The 20,435-nt window shown below is 41.3% G+C and overlaps 1 protein-coding gene and 1 long non-coding RNA gene across 2 annotated transcripts in view; one reads left to right on the top strand and one right to left on the bottom strand.

Moving 5' to 3' along the window:
* The window catches only part of mob2a (MOB kinase activator 2a), a 176,827-nt gene extending 157,142 nt beyond the window's left edge, over window positions 1-19,685 (bottom strand). The window contains exon 1 of the mRNA XM_034176912.1: window positions 19,242-19,685. Coding sequence (XP_034032803.1) covers window positions 19,242-19,258 — 17 coding nt within the window. The 5' untranslated portion in view covers window positions 19,259-19,685. The remainder of the gene's footprint in view (window positions 1-19,241) is intronic.
* LOC117516045 lies at window positions 19-20,070 on the top strand. Its single transcript, XR_004562291.1, has 4 exons — window positions 19-169; window positions 17,134-17,140; window positions 19,680-19,686; window positions 20,058-20,070. It is a non-coding gene; the product is annotated as an uncharacterized LOC117516045 (long non-coding RNA).
* Window positions 20,071-20,435: the final 365 nt, after the last annotated feature.

The following is a 20,435-nucleotide window of genomic DNA, read 5'->3' as shown; positions in this document are numbered from 1 at the left end:
GGATATTGTGAATTACTGTTTAAAAATGTGACATAAAATTCTTTGGAAATTAAAAAAACGTAAAATAGCTACGTTGTATGCGTTTTGTCTGTGTACGATACTTTCTCCCAAAATACAATAATTTGGACGTTTTGGTACGATAGTTGCATATTTCCTGTCTCGCAACACTGTCGTGTTTCCTGGGCACAGTTCACTTTTCCCGTTTCTTTTATCTTTCAGGTGTGTTGATGAAGCCAGCGACGATTCCATGGATTCTTGTCCTTATAAGACTTTTTCAAACCGTCTTTCTCGCCATCTTCACTCTGTGCGACGTCGGTCCGTGACACAGACATGCTGCACAAATCTTCTTTTAAAAACTTGAAAGCTCTAAAAGTTTGGAATATCCACATGTTAAGTTTAGCTTAAGCGGCGCACAGGAGCCACACATCGTCACCGCAGCAACCAACCAGTCCTGCTTTATGACAACTGTCGTAACAGCCAGGCTTTGAGTGGCATTTTTCCTCCGCGAAACTCCGTGGATCCGAGGAAACTGATTTGTATCTGTAACACACAGATCAGTGTCCGCAGACTTATAAAACTTACACGATGTCATAAAAAAAGAGAACGCTTTGCGATAAGCATTTTAAAAACTCAGTGATGTTCACGATTAAAGAGTACAACACTAACACCCCCCCCCCCCCCCATGATGAAATCCGCGGGGTTTTCACAGCCCTGGTAAACATAACGTCAGCATACCATGGAATTCATTGCCCCCAATTAATCCTACCCATATTCTTTTAACAACACAGACATAATCATTATTAAACCAAATATACATCATTTAAAACTTTCCAGATCCGAAAGTTCTCTTATCACTATAACATTAGCTTCTTCTGGTGCTCCATTTAACTTAATCATCACTTTGCAATTTCTTGTCCACGTCGCCTGAATTTCCTGATGCTTCTGGAGGATTCTAGCTTCTCTTACTATATCAGCATTTTTCTTTGTCAAGTATTCATTAATGTAAACATTTGTTCCTCTCAATTTCCTGCCCTGCCTCAACAAATCATTCTTAATTTTCCTGTTTGCAAACTTGATGATAATGGTTGGTTTGGCCTTGTTATCCTTCTTAGGTAATGAGTGACAGTCTGCAATGTCACTGTTATTAATGTGGATGTCCTTTGACGAAAAAAATTGATGATCTGTTGCTCCAGGGAATGTGTTTCTTCCTGTATTTCTTCCATAGTTCCAGCGCTGTTAGCAACTACCCTGGTATGTGATTGATGTTTAGTGTTCAATCCTGTTACAATAACATCATCCATTCTAGAGTACTGTTCCAACTCGTCCACCCGTTTTTCCAAAAATCTAATTTTGTTGTCTTTTTCTTGCAGCATACATCAGCTCACATACCTCCTTCAACAAACCCAGTATTTCATTCTGTTTTTTAACCACACCACTCAGCTCTTCCGACATAAAGTTCAGGGACTGTTTTATCTCGTCAAGTTCTTCTCCACTTATTACCTTTTTAGGTGGCATGATACACTTACACAGCCACACCCCTGGATGGCTCCTCCGGTGGGCCTAGAGGCCGTTGGCGTCTACTGACGAGCCGCGGCCCTGGCTGGGGCCTCCCACGAGCTGGGGCAAGGCTAAGATGGCTTATCTTAGTCTGTGTCTTCCCAGCTTCCCTGCAGGAACAACAAGCTTACTGTCACTGCTGTCGCTGCTAGTGGTGGTCACTGATGCTGCAGCAGTTCCGGCTTACGGCCTCTGGTGGGTCGCGGGCTCGGCTTACGGCCCCCAACGAGTTGCGTGCTGTTAACGCGCGGCGAGCCTAGATGGAAACACCGACACGGCCGTGGACCTGGCCGGCAGACTCTGAGCGCAGCCATGGTCTGTCGAGACCAGTGTGGCTGCCTGCACAAATGCCAACCGTCTGCTCAACAAGTCAAGTTGGCGGGCAGTTACCAAGGCCTTGTGATTAGCTGCTGGAGAGCTCACAGGTCCAGAGGACCTTATTCCATCTGCATAAGAACAATGGTACATTGTTATACAGCTGAGGAAAATGAAACCTCACTACGTTCCAAACAAAGCAACACTGACAGTGATGGTTAGTTTCTTGTCTCGAGCAGGTGACTGCTTTGAGATGATGTCTGCTTATCTGTCACAGTCCATTATCAGCACCACATCTGCAGCGCAGCAAAAAAAACAAAACAAAAAAAAAACACCTGATCTGAGACTGTGTGCATTAATTGTGTACAAGTGAGAGTGGTGATGAAGACAAGGCAACATGGAGGCTGCATGAGCATACAGCTGCAGACTCCAAAAACCCAAAAGGAAACAACTACATATGCATAGTACAAGCTCAAGGTTAAACGGAAACATCAACGAGGCAGACAAGTAATGGATCATTACCACAGCTTCTCCTCCTTCAGCTCAGGACTATAATATGGCTTGCTCAATACATTTCTTTTTATTAAATTCTAAAATTTTCAGACTTTGCCACTTTTCTGAAGAACAATTTTATTTTGCAATGAAATAAAGCATTATAGAGAAATCAACAGTATCATAATGGCTATTAAGAACATTGCAACTGTTGCAAATTTGTGAAGATAATCCGAGAGAAATAAGCCATTTTTGTGCACAGACATCTTAGACCTCTTACATCAATGTATGAAAGATGGGAATGAAAACAAAAGCACCAGTATTGTACTTGTAGTTTGGTTGCGTAAATAAAGCAAACTGATTTTGGCTTTAAAAATTAGGTCACGCTCTGCTCAGCAGTTAAAACAAAAGACTTCCGCAAGACATTAAAACACCACATTTTGACGTGAGCCAGTGTGGTGTGAGAAAATAGTGCAAATTGCAATATTTTCCCCAAAGGAAGTGGAACCTAATCAACTGTTCCTGTGAATTCCCCTTCTTTATTTGTCTCACAAATCAGACCAATCATCTTACATTGTCTGTAGTCTTATCTTTATTTTTAGAAATTTTTGCAGACAGGTTGACGGCTGAGATATGTCAAAGAGGAAACGATTGTGATACACGCACTGTTGAACAGCAAGCAGCTGAACTTTAGCACTGAGCAGTGCCCAACTCGAGGGCAATTCAAAATATGTTTCTAAAAATCCTCTAATCAAAATAAAATTGTGTGGGGGTAAGCCTTGAAGCCCTTAATGCTGCATATATGGTGACTAACATGCTCATTACTACTTGTAAAGCTACACACACACACATTGAAACATCCCCAATATTCTGCTTGTTAAAGCCTAAGAAGGGGGTGAACAGATGCATGAATGGTCAATATTACGCCGATCACGTCCTGACTAACTCATAAATGGGTAAAGAGGTAGAGCGTTGGCAACATCCTGCATGACCCGGCTGGGAAGAATGAAACCTGAACACACCCCATGTTAGAGATACTGAATTTAAAGCTAAAGGGTACTGTGGTTCAGGTGTTTTATGAAATCATATTTTTGGGGACTGGGCAGTTTTTTTCTTAACGGTTTGCTTGGGTGTGGGTACTAAAACATTATGACAATCTGTTTTCTTCAATAATCTGAGATTAAAACTGATTCCAGAAAGGGCCAAGAGGGTGCAGGTTTTCTTTGTAACCACCCACTGCACCAGGTGATTTCAATGATTAACATCACTTTGAGCAGATGGAATCAGTTTATCAGTGAAATCACCTGATGCAGTGGGTGGTTACAAAGAAAACCTGCACCCTCTTGGCCCTTTCTGGAATCATATTGACACCTATGAACTAGACCTAAAGTCGTTAAAGGCACCAATAGGTGCTTAAAGTGCTAACCTTGGTATGTTAATTTAAATAACTGAGGAAAAACTTAGATGTGGGTTCCTTACCACTGTTGCTCTGGGGGTTAGTAAGATTAGACCTTACTTGGGTGAAGCACCTTGAGGCAACTCTGTTGTGATTTGGCGCCATATAAATGAAAATAAATTGAAAATGAAATAAAAATTTCACTTGATGGAAATACTGGAATACAGACTTCTTAGATGATATGTTAAGACAATTAACTGCACAGTAAGCAGTGCTATTACAGATATTTGAAATGAAATGCTCAGAAAGGACAAACGCGGTCCTCCACGACAACGCGCAGACACATTTCACAGCCAGACTTTCGTAAGGTAGCTCAGAGTCTGCAGAAAGACCAGCGCAAGCCATTGACGTTATACACAAGCAGGATGCAAAAGTAAAAAGAAAAACTTTGTGAAAACTCATTATTTTTATGAAGAGTTCCTGTCACTAAATTTATTTTCATTTATGGTGGAGGGTTAAACAACTTTCAAGAAAAAAGGAGTGGATGGATGATCAAAGGGGAATGGATATACACAATTAAGCCACCTTGACACTTGCACAAATTTGATCCCCACACTGCTAAGCAATTCGTCGTGCCAATGTATCCCACTTTGTCTCGCTTGATGCCACGCTATATAAAATAAAGCCTGTGCCATATCATTTCATAGCCGATGACGCATTTGCTCTCAGAACTTGGCTGATGAAACCATTCTTTCATCTCTCTCAGAATCACAGAGAAATTATCTACAGCTTCAGGTTGTCTCGTGCTCATTGTGTGGTGGAGAACGCATTTGGAATCTTGTCTCAAAGGTAATTATTTAACATAGAGTGAGGGAAATTTGAACACCCTGCAGTTTTGCAAGTTCTCCCACTTAGAAATCATGGAGGGGTCTGAAATTTTCATCTTAGGTGCATGTCCACTGTGAGACACATAATAAAAAAAAAATCCGGAAATCACAATGTATGATTTTTTTAAATAATTTCTTTGTATGTTACTGCTGCAAATAAGTATTTGATCTCCTACCAACCAGCAAGAATTCTGGATCTCACAAACCTGTTAATTGTTCTTTAAGAAGCCCTCTTATTCTGCACTCTTTACCTGTATTAATTGCACCTGTTTGAACTTGTTACCTGTATAAAAGACACCTGTTCACACACTCAATCAATCACACTCCAACCTGTCCACCATAGCCAAGACCAAAGAGCTGTCTAAGGACACCTTGGACAAAACTGTAGACCTGCACAAGGCTGGGATGGACTACAGGACAACAGGCAAGCAGCTTGGTAGAAGACAACAACTGTTATGATTATTTATTAGAAAGTGGAAGAAACACAAGATGACTGTAAATCTCCCTCGGTCTGGGATTCCATGCCAGATCTCACTTTGTGGTGTAAGGATGATTCTGAGAAAGCTCAGAACTACACAGGAGGACCTGGTCAATGACCTGAAGAGAGCTGGGACCACAGTCACAAAGATTACATTAGTAACACATGATGCTGTCATGGTTTAAAATCCTGCAGGGCAGCAAGGTCCCCCTGCTGAAGTCAGCACATGTCCAGGCCCGTCTGAAGTTCACCAGTGACCATCTGGATGATCCAGAGGAGGCATGGGAGAAGGTCATGTGGTCAGATGAGACCAGAATAGAGCTTTTTGGAATTAACTCCACTTACCATGTTTAGAGGATGAGAACAACCCCAAGAAAACCATCCCAACCGTGAAGCATGGGCATGGAAACATCATACTCTGGTGGTGCTCTTTTGCAAAGGGGACAGGACGACTGCACCGTATTGAAGGGAGGATAGATGGGGACATGTATAGCGAGATTTTAGCAAACAACCTTCTTCCCTCAGTAAGAGCACTGAAGATGGGTCACGGCTGGGTCTTTCAGCATGACAATGACCCCAAACACACAGCCAGGGCAACTAAGAAGGGGCTCTGTTAGAAGCATTTCAAGGTCCTGGAGTGGCCTGGCCAGTCTCCAGACCTGAACTCAATAGAAAATCTTTGGAGGGAGCTGAAACTCCAAACCTGAAAGATTTGGAGAAGATCTGTATGGAGGAGTGGACCAAAATCCCTGCTGCAGTGTGTGCAAACCTGGTGAAAAACTACACAAAACGTTTGACCTCTGTAATTGCAAACAAAGGCTACTGTACCAAATATTAACACTGATTTTCACAGGTGTTGAAATACTTATTTGCAGCAGTAACATACAAATAAATTATTAAAAAAATAAATAAATAAAATCATACATTCTTTTTTTAGATTATGTCTCTCACAGTGGACATGCACCTAAGATGAAAATTTCAGACCCCTCCATGACTTCTAAGTGGGAGAACTTGCAAAAATCGCAGGATGTTCAAACACCTATTTTCCTCACTGTATATATTGTAATAGATTTGTGAAACGCTTTCATTTTCATTCCTTCTTATGATTTAGATAATGTATCTGTAAAGTTATGTTTATTACAGATGTAACATCTCTTCATAATCAAATTTCAGGTTCAGATGCCTTGTGCGTAATGGCACACTAGTTCATGAAAGTAGCATGAAATTTATGCGTGCCACAAATTTTGAACATTTCAAAATTTTCTTTGCGCACTGGCATGCAGCCACACACAGCTCATGCACAGTTTACAACAAGTTAACTCACCGGCACACAAGATTGTGTGCCAGTGCGGGGATCAAATCTGTACAAGTGTCAAGGTGCCTATACACACACACATTTTGCTTCATCAGACCGTGATCTTCGATGCACACTGGCAGATTAGAAGAGTGTGAAGTGAACAGAATTAGGATCAGCACCACCAATTCTGAGACCATAGTCCTCTGGGTGAAAATGGGGAATATTCACTCTGGGTTAGGGGAAAGTTAGGCCTAATCCCTGCACTCTTTCATTTTGAAGTGGTAGGGCAAAGAGAGCATTGGGATTGGACTTTATTGCCTCAAGTTGAGGAGTTCAAGTATCTCAGGGTCTTGGTCACATGGGATAAGATGGAGCATGAGATTGATTGACATGCTGCATCTGAGGTCCTGCAAACGCTGTACCAAACCATCATGGTGAAGAAAGAGTTGTGCTTGAAGGTGAAGCTCTCAGTTTACTAATTGATTTATGCTCCTATCCTCATAAGCTTTGAGTAGTGACGGAAAGAACAAGGTTGTGAAAATAAAGTTCCTCCGTATGATATCTGGGCTTATGCTCAGGGACAGGGTGAGAACCTGGAATATCAGGGAGGGACTTTTAAGTAGAGCTGCTGCTCCTTTGCATCGAAATGAGACAGTTGAAGTGGTTTGTGCATATGGTCAGAATATATCCCCTAGTCGTCTCTCTAGGGAAGTCTTCCAGGCAGGTCCAAATGGGAGCAGAACCTCATGGAAGACCGAGGACAAGTTAGAGGACTTGAATGAGGATAGTCAAGTGTGGGATAAGCAGCTTAATGTGCTGCCACCACAAATTGGACACAGGTAGTTGTAGAAAACGAACGAATGAATGATTCCGGAACTGGTACCAAAGTCAAGGTATTAGCACTAGCACCTGTATCGAAAATGTTTGAACAATACCCAATCCTAGTTACTGTAGCATACATATTACACAGATATGTTTTTTTTTTTAATGTCCCCACTTTCCAGATCTAGGCTTCACACCAAGTGTTAATGGTATGTGAAAAAAAGCAGGTCAACACTTACCCAGCACTGATGACTGCTTTTGTCCAGTTCTGCCTTATTATAGTGAGGGGTTTTGGAATCATTTTATTTCTCCTTGTGTACACAGCATCTTCTTCACAAGAATATCAAATACAATATTTTGTTTGCACCACCACTGAGTAATGTTGAGCCTCCTGGTCCCACCACAAAATAAATTCTACATAGTCATATTACAGTCTAAATCTCTTTGAAGGCCATCACGGCATGCAAACTGGTACACAGTGCTCCTCTACATTCTCTGCAATATTTCATAATCAGATCCCCATCAGCCATCCCTCCCATCACCCATTGATTTCTTGCATTTCTCATCCTCATCAACCACTCCATCAAATGCATTCATATTCCCTTTCCCCATTTATACTTTCATGGCCGTCCTTTGGAGTGATGGCATGCCTCCCTCCTGCACCACCCTCCATCAGTCTCTCCTCCATTCAGTCATCATGCTGCTTCCTTCCTCTTCATTTTCACATTTCTTCTAAAATTAGCTTATTTTGCTCCTCTGTCTCTTTCTTCCCTTTACAGATCGTTGTTGTGGCGTCCTTCAGTACACGCTTGGTTAACTCATTCATGGACGCCGCTCTTTTAGCAATGCACGGTAGCGTCATGTAGTTTCAGCTCAGATGTATGCAAAAGACAATGATTTCACAAAGATGCAAATGCAAACTCTAAACATGATGAAACACGACCCTTGGCCAAGCTGAGAAGACCTAACAGCAGCAAAACGATCAAATCTATCCAATTTCACTAATCATAGCTGATATAAATAATAACAGCATGACTGAGCTTTCTTTTCTTTTCTTTTTTTTTTTAAGTGAAACTAACTGAGGATTTTTTTTTCAGCTCCAGTTTAGAACATGGAATGTGGCCATTTATAAATGTGTTATAGTTTTTAACAATAGTGGCATAACAAGACTTTTAAGTAATTATATTTCTAAGACGGCAGTTAACAAGCAGACAGGAAGGTGCTCTACTCAGCATACACATGTGGACAAAAATGTAATTAAAACTAACTCAGTAGTGCACAGAAAGTGCAGTTTATCACAATGTGTGTGGTGGTTGTACATTATCCCCACCTCCTCGATCACCAAGACTTAAAGTAAGCCCCTTTGGCTTCTCACTTGTTTCATTCAGGGTCACCACACCAGATCCAAGGTGGAGCTGCATGTCAATTTGGCACAAGTCATACGGCAGATACCCTACCCGATGCAACTCCACATTACATGGACAACGGCAGCAATGGCCATGAACCAAGAACCTTTCGCTCTGGAAGCTGCTTGGCCACTACTACCCCTATCATGCTCTTAAATTCCTTCCTGAAACATCACAGAGCAAACCAGTTTGGTTCTGACAGAACTAACTCTTGGGGCAAAAACAATTAATATTTAATTGAAAAACGTTTGAGATCAAACAGTGAAATTTGCTCTGTGGTGTCACAGATTCTGAAAGCACCATGCGCTGCTTTCATGCTTTCCAAACGATTCAGGCACGCAGCCCGATAACGACAAAGCCTACACTACCAGTTAGCTTGGTATAATCAAAATGTATAATGGTGTACTTCACATACACAGTTTACACTTCTGCTTTGGATATACATTTTTTTGCTAACAACATTTCAGATGTTCTCAGACAGCTCTCCTTGGAAATGTGAAGAAGATACATAAAACAATCCGCCCCTTTCAGGTCACATGATCGCTAACGATTAAGCACAGGTGAAGACTATTAATTTTGCAGTTTGCAGGAAGAACAAGCTAAATTCATCACATGTCCAGCATGTTTCTTTTATAAGTTGCACTATAATCAAAGCATTGTTGTTCAGCAAATCTAGCTATTTATTAAATATTCATATTATGTAAAATTGGTTCCTTTGCATTTATATCTGACAATATTCCAAATTATGTACTTTACTATATATTTCCTTGAAGACACCACCTTAGGCTCCGACATATTACTGTGAAAATTTACCATTTAATGTGGCATTCTGTAAAGAAAACCATCCACTCAACCTGCTCTAAGCAGCTCTCTACAGCACCCCACACTCAGCAGTTTTTACTTCACATCCTCCTGCACTCTATCCATTTTAGACATTACCTGGTCGTGCAAATAAATATTTACTGCAGTTGTATAGGAGTGAATACTGTAGGAGATAATGCAAGCAGAAGCAGAAATTATTGACTACCTCCTCAGCCCATGGCTTAACCACTCAGGATTCTCCCGCACGACTGTACTTCCATCCAGCGCCACTTTATTGTGGCGTCATCTCGTGATGTTTTCTCGCCAAACTTGGTGGGAATCTGACTGCGCACAAACCCATTTTTGTGGGGAAATTTCACATAAACAACTTCAGCTCTTCATTTTATCCTGTTTCCAAATGACACAAACCATAACAAAACGTAAGCAATACATGAAGCCCGATGATCAGAGGATGATCTCTGCACTTTTGTTTCATCTTGGCGGTGACCACAGTGCGTGAGGGGCGCTGTAATTGCCGATCAGCCCGGGTACGGCTGGCACCAAGCCGCCACGGAGGCCGAGACCAGTGCACAGCTGACTCAGTCGATGTTGTCTGCCGCGGGATCAATCAGATCGAAGGCTAACAACAGTGCTGCAGCCCGTGACAGTGAACAGGAAGGCTTTTATAAAGAAAGCGGCATTACAGAAATTGAAATTCTTCAGGTACAGAGACTCACTTTCATTCTTTGAGATTTTGTTGCTGGATAGCAGCGTGCATTATTCCCATTCTTCTATGTTTTAAAGGACATGTCACACTGAAATCAGAACATTTCTTAGTGTTTCTGACAGCATTTAAGCAGCTTTGAGGAAAACATCCCAGTGAATGCTTGAATAGAATGTATCTGCTAACGTTAAGAATGGAGCCACAGATTAATTGTAAAGTTTACATAAGTGTGACATCATGTCATAATGACTTGTTTTTAAGTGATAACTGTTAATTTTGATGCAGTCATGCCAAAAACATTAGCCGCATTCCACTGTAAGAAAACTTAATGCGCGTGCACATCCATTAATCATGAACGCAGCCTGTTACACTCAGCTTTGTGCAAGCTTATAAGTGTTGTCATTAAGCACGTGGAGATTAATCGATATGAATCGGTAACTAGATACAAACGTGCGCGATGCGAGTGCATCGATTCACTCAGTGTGCATCGATTTAATTGATGGGTTGACTCGTGTTGCATCACTCACTGCCTGCTTGCATAGATTTTTTCCAGCTTTTTCCACAGACGTTCGGGACACCACAGCGAACGTTGTTTTTGAGAGTGTTTAGCGAGAAAATTATATTTCTCTATGTTGACTGCAGACTGCAGCAGGTCTGCTTGAAGCAATGAAGCAGCGCTTCGACCTGCTGTTCGCTGTTTCTCTGCTGTGCTGGTTTTCGGAAGCGGCAAGTCCACTGCCGTGAGCACCAACCAATTCGTAAACTGAAGCTGTCCATGAGGTAAGGGAAATAATAATAATAATAATAATGTCCTTTGTTTTGTTATTTATGAATTACATTCTGATGTACAGCGCAGCCGGCTGAGCTCAGCTCAGAGTCTACGGAGTTACATTTGTGTCAGCATCTGAAAGGAAATGCTTTTGACAAAAACTACAGATTGTTTATTTCTACTTTTGTCCAGAGATCAAGGATTCATCATGTACATCAAGGATCCAGTGACCAATTTCATATTTATTTACTTTAAGACAATGAAATTTTGTTGACATAGAAAACCTGTAAAGCCTACTTTTAGTACACAGAAAATTCACAAGAGGTATTGATATGGGAATCGATAAAGAATTGGATTGATAAGCAGAATCGATAGAAAAGATCTTATCAATACCCATCCCTAATCGTATCGCACCAAATCACATTGTATCACATTGTGAGGAATTGAATCGCCATCAAATACATATCAAATCGCATCGAATCAGGAACTGGGGTGAATCGTATCGCATTGTCAGTATCGTCATGTATCGCTATCGTATCGAGGTGTGTATTGAATCGTTGTCAGTGATGAGATTCACATGCTGTATAATAAAAATGTTATTGTGCTGTTTTGCACCTGTCTTAAAGTAACCCTGAGAATGTATTTGTTATTTATTTATGTTTGTAATAGTACTGAAATTAAAGGGAGGAGATCATTCCTGTACATGCTGTGGGTACTACCAACAGAGGCTAAGGCAACACAAACCCAGGTTGCACCTTTGATTGATACTTGTACTTATTTGGCACAGGCCACAATAAAAACGAAGGTATATTGGCAAGTTACCTTTCCAAAAATTCCAATTTGCAGAAGACGTCAAAGGGCGTGGTATGACACTCTATTAGGAGGAACAGGGACTGTCCTGGGAGTATCAAACACAGTTGATAATGAGGTAACTAGAACAATGCTATCTAATACTGGACAATATTCGTCTCAAGCGCTCCATCAGGTTGGAGAGTGGTTACCAACCGCATTGGTGGGGCAATTACAAAATGCTAATTTATGGCAAAAAAGTTTTCAATGGCAATTGAAATTATGGAATGAAACTTATGATGCATTTAAAAATATTTCGCATATGGGAAATTGGACAGCATGTACATTACAAACCATTCATGCAGAGGCTCAAAGGGAAAGATTTCAGCGAATAGTTACTACAGGGAACTATCATGATTGGAGAAGGATTTGGAACATTAGCAACACCTTATGGTTAAAGCTACATCCAGAATATACACAATGTAATGAAACAGTATGTACTGGGTATTGGACCCAGTACAATGTGACACAACCAAAGGTTGTTTGTAAATATCAAGTGTTACCTGTGATAACGGCTAATGGTTATTGGTTCTTGCATATGGATGGAGAGTGGTTAGAACCAAAAACTAATATGACTTTTGATACCAAAATGTGTGACAAAACAGATAAAGGTATGGCCTGTGTGCTGCAAACGGGATATGCCAATCCATGTCTAACCGACTCAGAGGTTGTACTTTGTGACTGGACTAGGGAAACACCAAGAGAAATGTTGTGGCAGATCGGCCCACATGCTCTGTGTGTTGCAACAATGAAAAATAATTCACAAGTACCTTCGGTTCCGTTTACTGGCTGCCTGAACAATGTGCACTTATGGCATTGGGGAGACCGGACGTATCGTTTGACTAATTATTCTGTATCAAGTCGGCTGACTTCGGTACAATGGGATGTATTGCATTCCCCATGGAGTCTTTCCCTGGAGAGTTTCAAATGCGCATTGGAACAATCTACGGAAATTCAGCAATTAATAGAGTCACATACGTCCAACATCTCCAGTCTCATGGTGTCTACATTGATAGCTAGTGACCGGGTAAAACATGTGGCAAAATTAGTACAGCAAGCATCAGCACATCATTGGTGGGATATCTTTTCAGGGATGTCTGTCACTGCCAGGAGTACCTTAGTGCCACCTTTGATACTATTAATTATAGCAATATGTGTGATGACTTTTTGTAACACTTTTACATGTATCTATGTTATACGTTTAAGGCGAGAGGTGGAATGGGTAATATTTCAACGAATGCGATGAAATTGACACTGTTAATTCATGATCCTTTTGGAGTAAACCAATATAATGTTACATTAGACCCCACAACATCGGGTTTTGTATGAGTATATTGTTTGGGACAGGTATAATCACGACTATATTACTCAAAATTTTGTTTGTGAATCACTGGAAGAAATGTGGGAAATGCTATGGCAGGACATAATCGCTGGAATAGGCTGGAGCCCAGCCTTACCTGAATCTGTTGGTGGTTACATAAATTGACTGGTGCAAAACACCAAGAGTGGAATGTATAATAAAAATGTTATTGTGCTGTTTTGCACCTGTCTTAAAGTAACCCTGAGAATGTATTTGTTATTTAATTTTGTTTTAGCACTCTGGGGTCAGTCTGAACTGGGAGCGAAGAGCTGGATGTACTTGTTATTATTACACTGATAGCACGACTTTGTTTTCGTAGCCACTAACGACTGGGAGTGAAGCATGCTGGGATCATTCTGAACTGGGAGTGAAGAACTGCTTTTATTATATCTTTGAAATAACTTTCAGATGCCTGTTGATTAAAGAAATTATGTGCGCCAGGGAGGTTGAGTTGGCCACTCACCCTCCCTTCGCGGACACACTAGAAAAGAGGGAGTAGAACCATGCTTCAACAGAGTCTGCTGCGGGTTAACGTACGAACGCCCAGCCGGTTGACAGGCGCACTCTGCTGAAGGTGTTGGCTCTCCACCTTAAAGGCGTCACGGTAAGAGAAAAATGCGCTGCAACCACTTGTGTTTGATGTAACTGCTTTTGTGGGGAATAAATATACGCCTTTTTATTCTAGCAAAATGCAGTCTGTGTGATCATTTCTGTGTGCCGATCTGACCGAACCTTGTGTTTCAAAACACATGCCTAGTTGTCATCGATATAACTGAAAAATCTAAGAAATACATCTGTGTGATCAGACAGCAGGCTGTCTGACAGACAACCTGAAAAACAGCAGAGAGGTGCGCGTGCACATTGCGCGACTGCAGTGCATGCCGCTCCATTACAGAACAGACTCAATCAAACAATCTCAAAGCATAATAAAAATAAAGCTGACCAGCTCCAATGAGAAGAACAAAACACACACACACACACACACACACACACACACACAAAAAAAAACTGAACAGGACACTCACCCACTTGTAGAATAATTTCCAAGAATATAAAAATATAATATATAATATAAATAAAGTCCACCCCACCAAAGAAGTCCCCCATGGATCACCAGCTGGTGTTGCAAAGTTCCTCACAAAGTTGTCTCACGGTTCTCGCACATTAGACAGGAACTCCATTAGCTCCTGAAAATAACGTATTCTGACGTTTTTCCAATTTAAGAAATCTATCTGCGTGTCTAGGCAGCCTGTAAAAAAACGGCATGGTGGAGACATTCCGCATGCATAATCACTGCAGACTAAAATAGTGTTCTGTGACACACACTGCAGCTTCACCACACGTTAAGATCCAAAATCAAATAAAAAATTAAGAGTTTCGGAAGTGTGTCATCTCTCTGTACACCCTCTGTAAATCCGAACCATCACTTTCAAATGAAAGCTCAGAAGCTTTGTTATCGGAAGAAGCAGTGTTTGTTTCACTGTCTGTTAGCCATCGGATGTTTATGCTTTTCCTAAAATCTACATCACGCGCCGAGAAATGCCAAGTAAGGTGTTTCCCAGAAATGCACCTGCTGACTCGCGGAGAGGAATACTCAGCAATAAAACCCATCAGCAACCACTACTTATTACCACATGTGCACAGATAAACTTACAATCATTAATATTTTGATGTTGAGTTGTTAACTGGGACGTTAAATAACATGTGGCATGCCCTTGTTTTTGTAATTGTTTGTGGCTTATTTTTTACAACTAAGGGATCATTTTGGGGATTATTTTTCCATTCCATTTTTCCATTTTTTCTGCAAGAAGGAACGCATAAGTACTTTTTAGTCTGTGTAAATTGGTTTCAGTATCAAATTTTGTTACTTCTTACGTTGCAAGTTCATCATTAGTACTTATATTTTTATTTTGGGGAGTAAAGCTGGACCTTTTGTTTTTCTATTTTATTTTATTTATTTACTTATTGGACACTATAGAGGGGTGTCAAAATCTGAATCACAAGGACAAGGTGAGATTTTCACACTTTGAAGTGCTCCCAGCCCAGTGATATTGTGACTTGGGAATTCAAACTTTTCAAATAGAAAATTATACAGGGGACATGTGTAAAAAAGTCTGGAATCGCCCACATTTTAAACTGTCTTTCTGTACATTCTTTTTTTTTCATATAAGTTTATTGCACATCCGTAACATGTAAACAGTGTGTCAATGAAACACAAACATTTTAGAGTTATTTCACTAATCAAAAATTCACTACAGAGTCAGACCAGAAACAATACTAAAATATTTTCATTTTTGTCTTAGGAATTCATGACACAAGGTCAGGTGGAAGCACTGAGTGCCACTTTGGGTGATAGCTGCCAAGTGCCAACAGCCTCGCTATACAAAAAATTTCTGGGGAGAACAGCAACTGATTAAGATTCCTCAAAACTGCTGACTAGGTCATTCATTTCATCAAACTAGAGAGTTCAGCATGACTGAAAACAGCCTCCTTGTCTGAGGTCATCAAAGCTTTGTGTTGGCAGACTGATGGTATTTCATGTTGGAGGATATCAAGGAGTGTGCCGTTATCACTGAGCCAAAATGTCACATGTAAAGAAGCACTGACAAGAAGTCTCTAATCTTCCACTCCCGTGCCCTGCAGGCTGCTGTCCAACCTGATAAGCAGTTAGCAGAGGGAACGGCATCAGAGTTCCACCTCATGACACCAATGATTAACAGATGTTCTGACTGTATTTGGGAATTAAGTAGAGTTGCAACAAAGTTTTATTTACTTAAATAAAAAAAAAGTCACAAAAGTGTGTGTGTTGTGGGGACGGGGATATCCACCATTTCAATTTCCCACAAATGATGGTGACACACACAGAAGTCTGTCTAGCACTCCAATACTTCTGTGAAGGCTCTCAGTTGTCCAGGTGGTTTCCATAGTAGAGAAGCTTGAATCTTCGACTGGACTGGGTTGCTTGGTAGAGAAGAACTTCTCTACCAAGCAACCCAGTCCAGTCGAAGATTCAAGCTTCTCTACCACTCCAATACTTAAAAATAAATTACATTAAAAAGATTAAAAGTACAAGCTAACCAGTCAAAGCACTGCATTTCTCCTTGATGACAAAGGGAGCCATTATTGCATTATTAAAAGGCTGGTGCTACTGATAAGGTAACGTATGCAAACTGTGAATTGTTATAGGGCTGAAACGATTAGTCGAGTAATTCGAATAATTCTATTACAAAAAATGTTCGAGGCAAATTCAGTGCCTCGAAGTTCCATTTAACGTTGTAGTACATATGCCACTCCTGTGTGTGGTGCTCTAAGGTCCCCAGAAAAAAAAGCAAAAAAACAAAACAAAAGAAGACTAGAGCATGCACACAAGCCATGTAAGAGCTAATCAATGTAGGGCCAAAAACTACAACTTTCCAATGCGACACACAGAGTAAAATAATGCTTTTTAAGAGAAAGAGGTTCCACGTTGATCATCTGAAATAGACTTGCTCTGCATTTAAAGCAAAGTGGTGTGTTTGTTTATTTTTAAAAAACACACGGTTTGGCCCGCTGGCTGCTCTCCACTCTACATGCACTTTAAGTCAGTCAAATTTATTCAAAAACCAATTTTATTCAGATTTGATCAGAGTTTTCATCGATATGGTGCAAAGTGGATTTATAGATGTGGCTTTTGTGGAAAAGCTGCACTCCAGAGCCCAGTTTTTCACAGGCTGTGCTCACGTCCACCCTGACTGATTGAGGACCAACCGCCTGCGCTTGTGGTCCCGTGTCAGGGGACTGCTGAGCTACTGACACCGGGAAAGATCCAAAGCTTATAAAGACATGAAAAAATAAATAAATACCCAGGAAAACAGGAAGGGACACCCTAAATTTGACAATCTGCGTGATGGCACAGCAACACTGTGTCACTGTTTAATGAGAGCCCTGGACTACTGATATTGTTTAAAAAGGCATAAGTACTTTTTATCCAATTACTTGAGGTTCCGGGTTCAAATCCCACCCCTGCCACATTTCTCCATGTAATGTGGTGTTGCGTCAGGAAGGGCATCCAGCGTAAAAACCTATGCCAATTCAACATACAGATCCAGGGCATCCGGCGTAAATACCTATGCCAATTCAACATACAGATCCACCTTGGATTTGCTGCGGCGACCCCGAGTGCAAACAAGGGAGCAGCCGAAGGGACTTACTTACTTGATTAAATAATTTCTAGACTATTCAATTTCAAAAATATTCTATAGCTGCAGCCCTAATTGCTATTAGTATGGACCCATTGTTATTTAATCACAATTCATACACAACCCTAACCATAATCCTAACAATAAGTTTTGATTGTGAAATTCGTCAGCTGCCTCCTGTAATGCTTCGATGCCATAATGTCACTCCTTATCTTGGAATTACAATGTTGAGTGTTACCACAACCACCAGACTTGACTGGAGTGACACAAAGAGAAATGAAATGTTTACCCAGACAATCCAGTGTATTTACATAGGAAATGTAAACGTAAATGTAAGAAAATGTATCCAAATCCTGTGATTATACACCTGGCTGGTTGTATGACAAAGAGATCACTTACACTGACGTTGACGTTATAAATTTATCCAGAATAAAGCATTGGCTATAATATTAGGTTAATATCAGGGGAGGTGATGGTCTAGTGGTTAAGGTGTTGGGCTTGAGACCAGAAGATCCTTGGTTCAAATCCCTGCCTGACTGGAAAATTGCTAAGAGCCCTTGGGCAAGGTCTTAATCCCCTATTAATCCCCGGTGTGTAGTGAGCGCCTTGTATGGCAGCACCCTGACATCGGGGTGAATGTGAGGCATAATTGTAAAGCTCAAAGCGTCTGATGCTAATATTAAATACAGCTCATATCGACTGATAATATCAACTGATGTGTGCATTTCAGTAACAAAATAATCTTAATAATAAGCAAAATAAGTTTTCACCAATATGAAAACTTTTATTTTACAAAATAAACAATGTTGGAAATGTTGTCATTACATAGTGTATCCAGTCGAGGGTGCTTCAACCGCATTATTTACACTGCTGTCAAGCATGGCTGGGACCCCATCACCCCTTTGTCACATTAGCTAAAAGGGACGACAAGCGACCAGTTGCCATTCATTTTTACAGTGGCCGTTACACAGTGACAAGAGACAAGTGGTCACTACGCCTCCAGCTAGGCTGGGCCAAAATAGACGAGAAGTCTATTTTATGCAAATGGTATGCAGTGTGACATGGCGATGTATGTTGATGATGTATGCCGTATGTTGGTCATATCCATAGTTATTTACAATAAAGTTCACGTTTAAACTGTACACCATCAAGCCTCAATTACATTTCTTTGTCATACAAGTTTGACAATGAAATTAAAGGAATCACTGGATTTTTTTTTTTTTTTTTTTTTTTTTTTTTTAGGTACATCTATCAGTATCGTAATTTTTTACTTCATAATATTGGTACTGGCCCCGTCCATAACGACTGCCCTCTATTAAGTACCATGAACTTGCATGTATAGCATGATAACAAATCCATTATCAAACATATCACAAAAGATGGTTCAAGAACTCAAGAGTACCGAGCAGTAGTTTCTAACAAAAACTGGTCGTTGTTCTTCCTGTTGTGCTCTAAAGATCTGAGCAGTTTCATTTATTTTTGGTTAGCACTGGTGCTAGTTGCTGGGGCGCACCTTGCACAGGAAACCGGGCACAGCACAGAGTTAGCATGGCCATCAGCCCGTTAACTGCATGCTTCATTCCATAAATAAACAGAGTGCACAACGCAGATATTCTCAAGCCCTAAAGCGGGAGCTGCCATCACCGACTGGTTTGCTGCAGTCCACAGAAATGCCTAAATATACCGCCTATCCGCTAGGTAACATCAGACTGCCAGCTAACCTTGTAGCGCTAAGCTAATAGCATGTAACCTGCCTGTCTGCTTTATCTGACTGAGTGACATTTTACCACCACTCGACACCACGGTGCACCTGTTTCATCCCGACTCCCGTTGTGATTTTGAAACCGGCAGACAAGCTGTCACGGAGAGCGGACGGTAACGACGCAGGTTAGCCGTGTGTATTTACTCACCCCATTAACCAATCCATGATAGGATCTGTTAGCTTAGCTGGCGTTAGCCGGCAGGGGAGAAATCCGCCAGGAGCTGGAGGCGAGCCCCGAATTTATCCAGCCACCACCCTGCCTGCCTGTCCGGCCACCAGATCCCGTTGCTCTCCCGCGGGCCCCGCGTCTCTCCCTCTCTGGATGGACCCAGATCAAAGCAGACGCTGCAGAGAAACCCTTGTTTTGATCCTCAGCTAGCTCGGATCATAAGTTGACAGACGGACAGTGAGATCAGTCGCTTTAGCTGGTTAGCGGGAGTGCAGCGCTCCGTCAGCCCGGAGGCGAACAGAGGAGAGCCGAGTGATCAGAGCTCGTCAACGCTCCGGTAACCTCCGTCATGAAGCGTCCGGCTCCTGCTGCTGCTGACAGGCTGAGCTGCTGCTGCTGAGCGAAGTCTAATCTGAGTGCGGAAGTAAACACAGAGCCGAGCCGAACCACTGCTCTGTGCGTGATCGCGCGTGTGCACGGAGGCAGCATCGGTGGGATGTGTAGTCAGTTTGACTGATTACAAACATAATTGTTATGCTCCACTAGTGGAGAGGAGTTTGACTGAAAACAACAACAACAACAAACAGGTAAAGAATAGACCACACGTGTTAAGAATTTACCTTATTATAAGGATACGCATGATACACGATACACAAGGCTGCGTTTACATTACTGGCTGATGTGTCCCCAATCTGTTTTTGTCTCCAGGGTCCCATGATTCTTTGCACACGTGGAGGGGTCCTGCGCTAACATGATGTTGTATGGAGATTTGTTGTTTCTGCACAGTTGTTGCAGAAACAAGAAGGACCTTCTGGAATGGGAATATGGATGAATCTGCACTGAAAAAAAAGAACCAACTTAAAAAGCTGTTTCAGTTAGTAACATCTAAATGAATTAAGTTGCTTGAACTTAAGTTAATAAGTTAGACCAACTCAAACTTACAAACTTAGGTTCACACAACTTACCTCACTCAGGGGGAGGAGGAGTAACAGGAAGACAGAGGTCAGGAATGACAATGAGAGGAACACTAGATCAATTATTGATCTAGCAAATATTGTGTATTTATATATGCTAACTGTTTTTAACTTTTGATACTCTGTGTGCTTCCTACCCTGTGTGCTGCTATGCAATGCAATTTCCCCGAGGGAATCTTCCCAGTTCTATTGAATCTAA

This window comes from Thalassophryne amazonica, chromosome 8 (genome assembly GCF_902500255.1).
Source record: "Thalassophryne amazonica chromosome 8, fThaAma1.1, whole genome shotgun sequence".
In the NCBI taxonomy this organism is placed as follows: domain Eukaryota; kingdom Metazoa; phylum Chordata; class Actinopteri; order Batrachoidiformes; family Batrachoididae; genus Thalassophryne; species Thalassophryne amazonica.
This window is presented reverse-complemented; position numbering and strand designations above follow the sequence as displayed.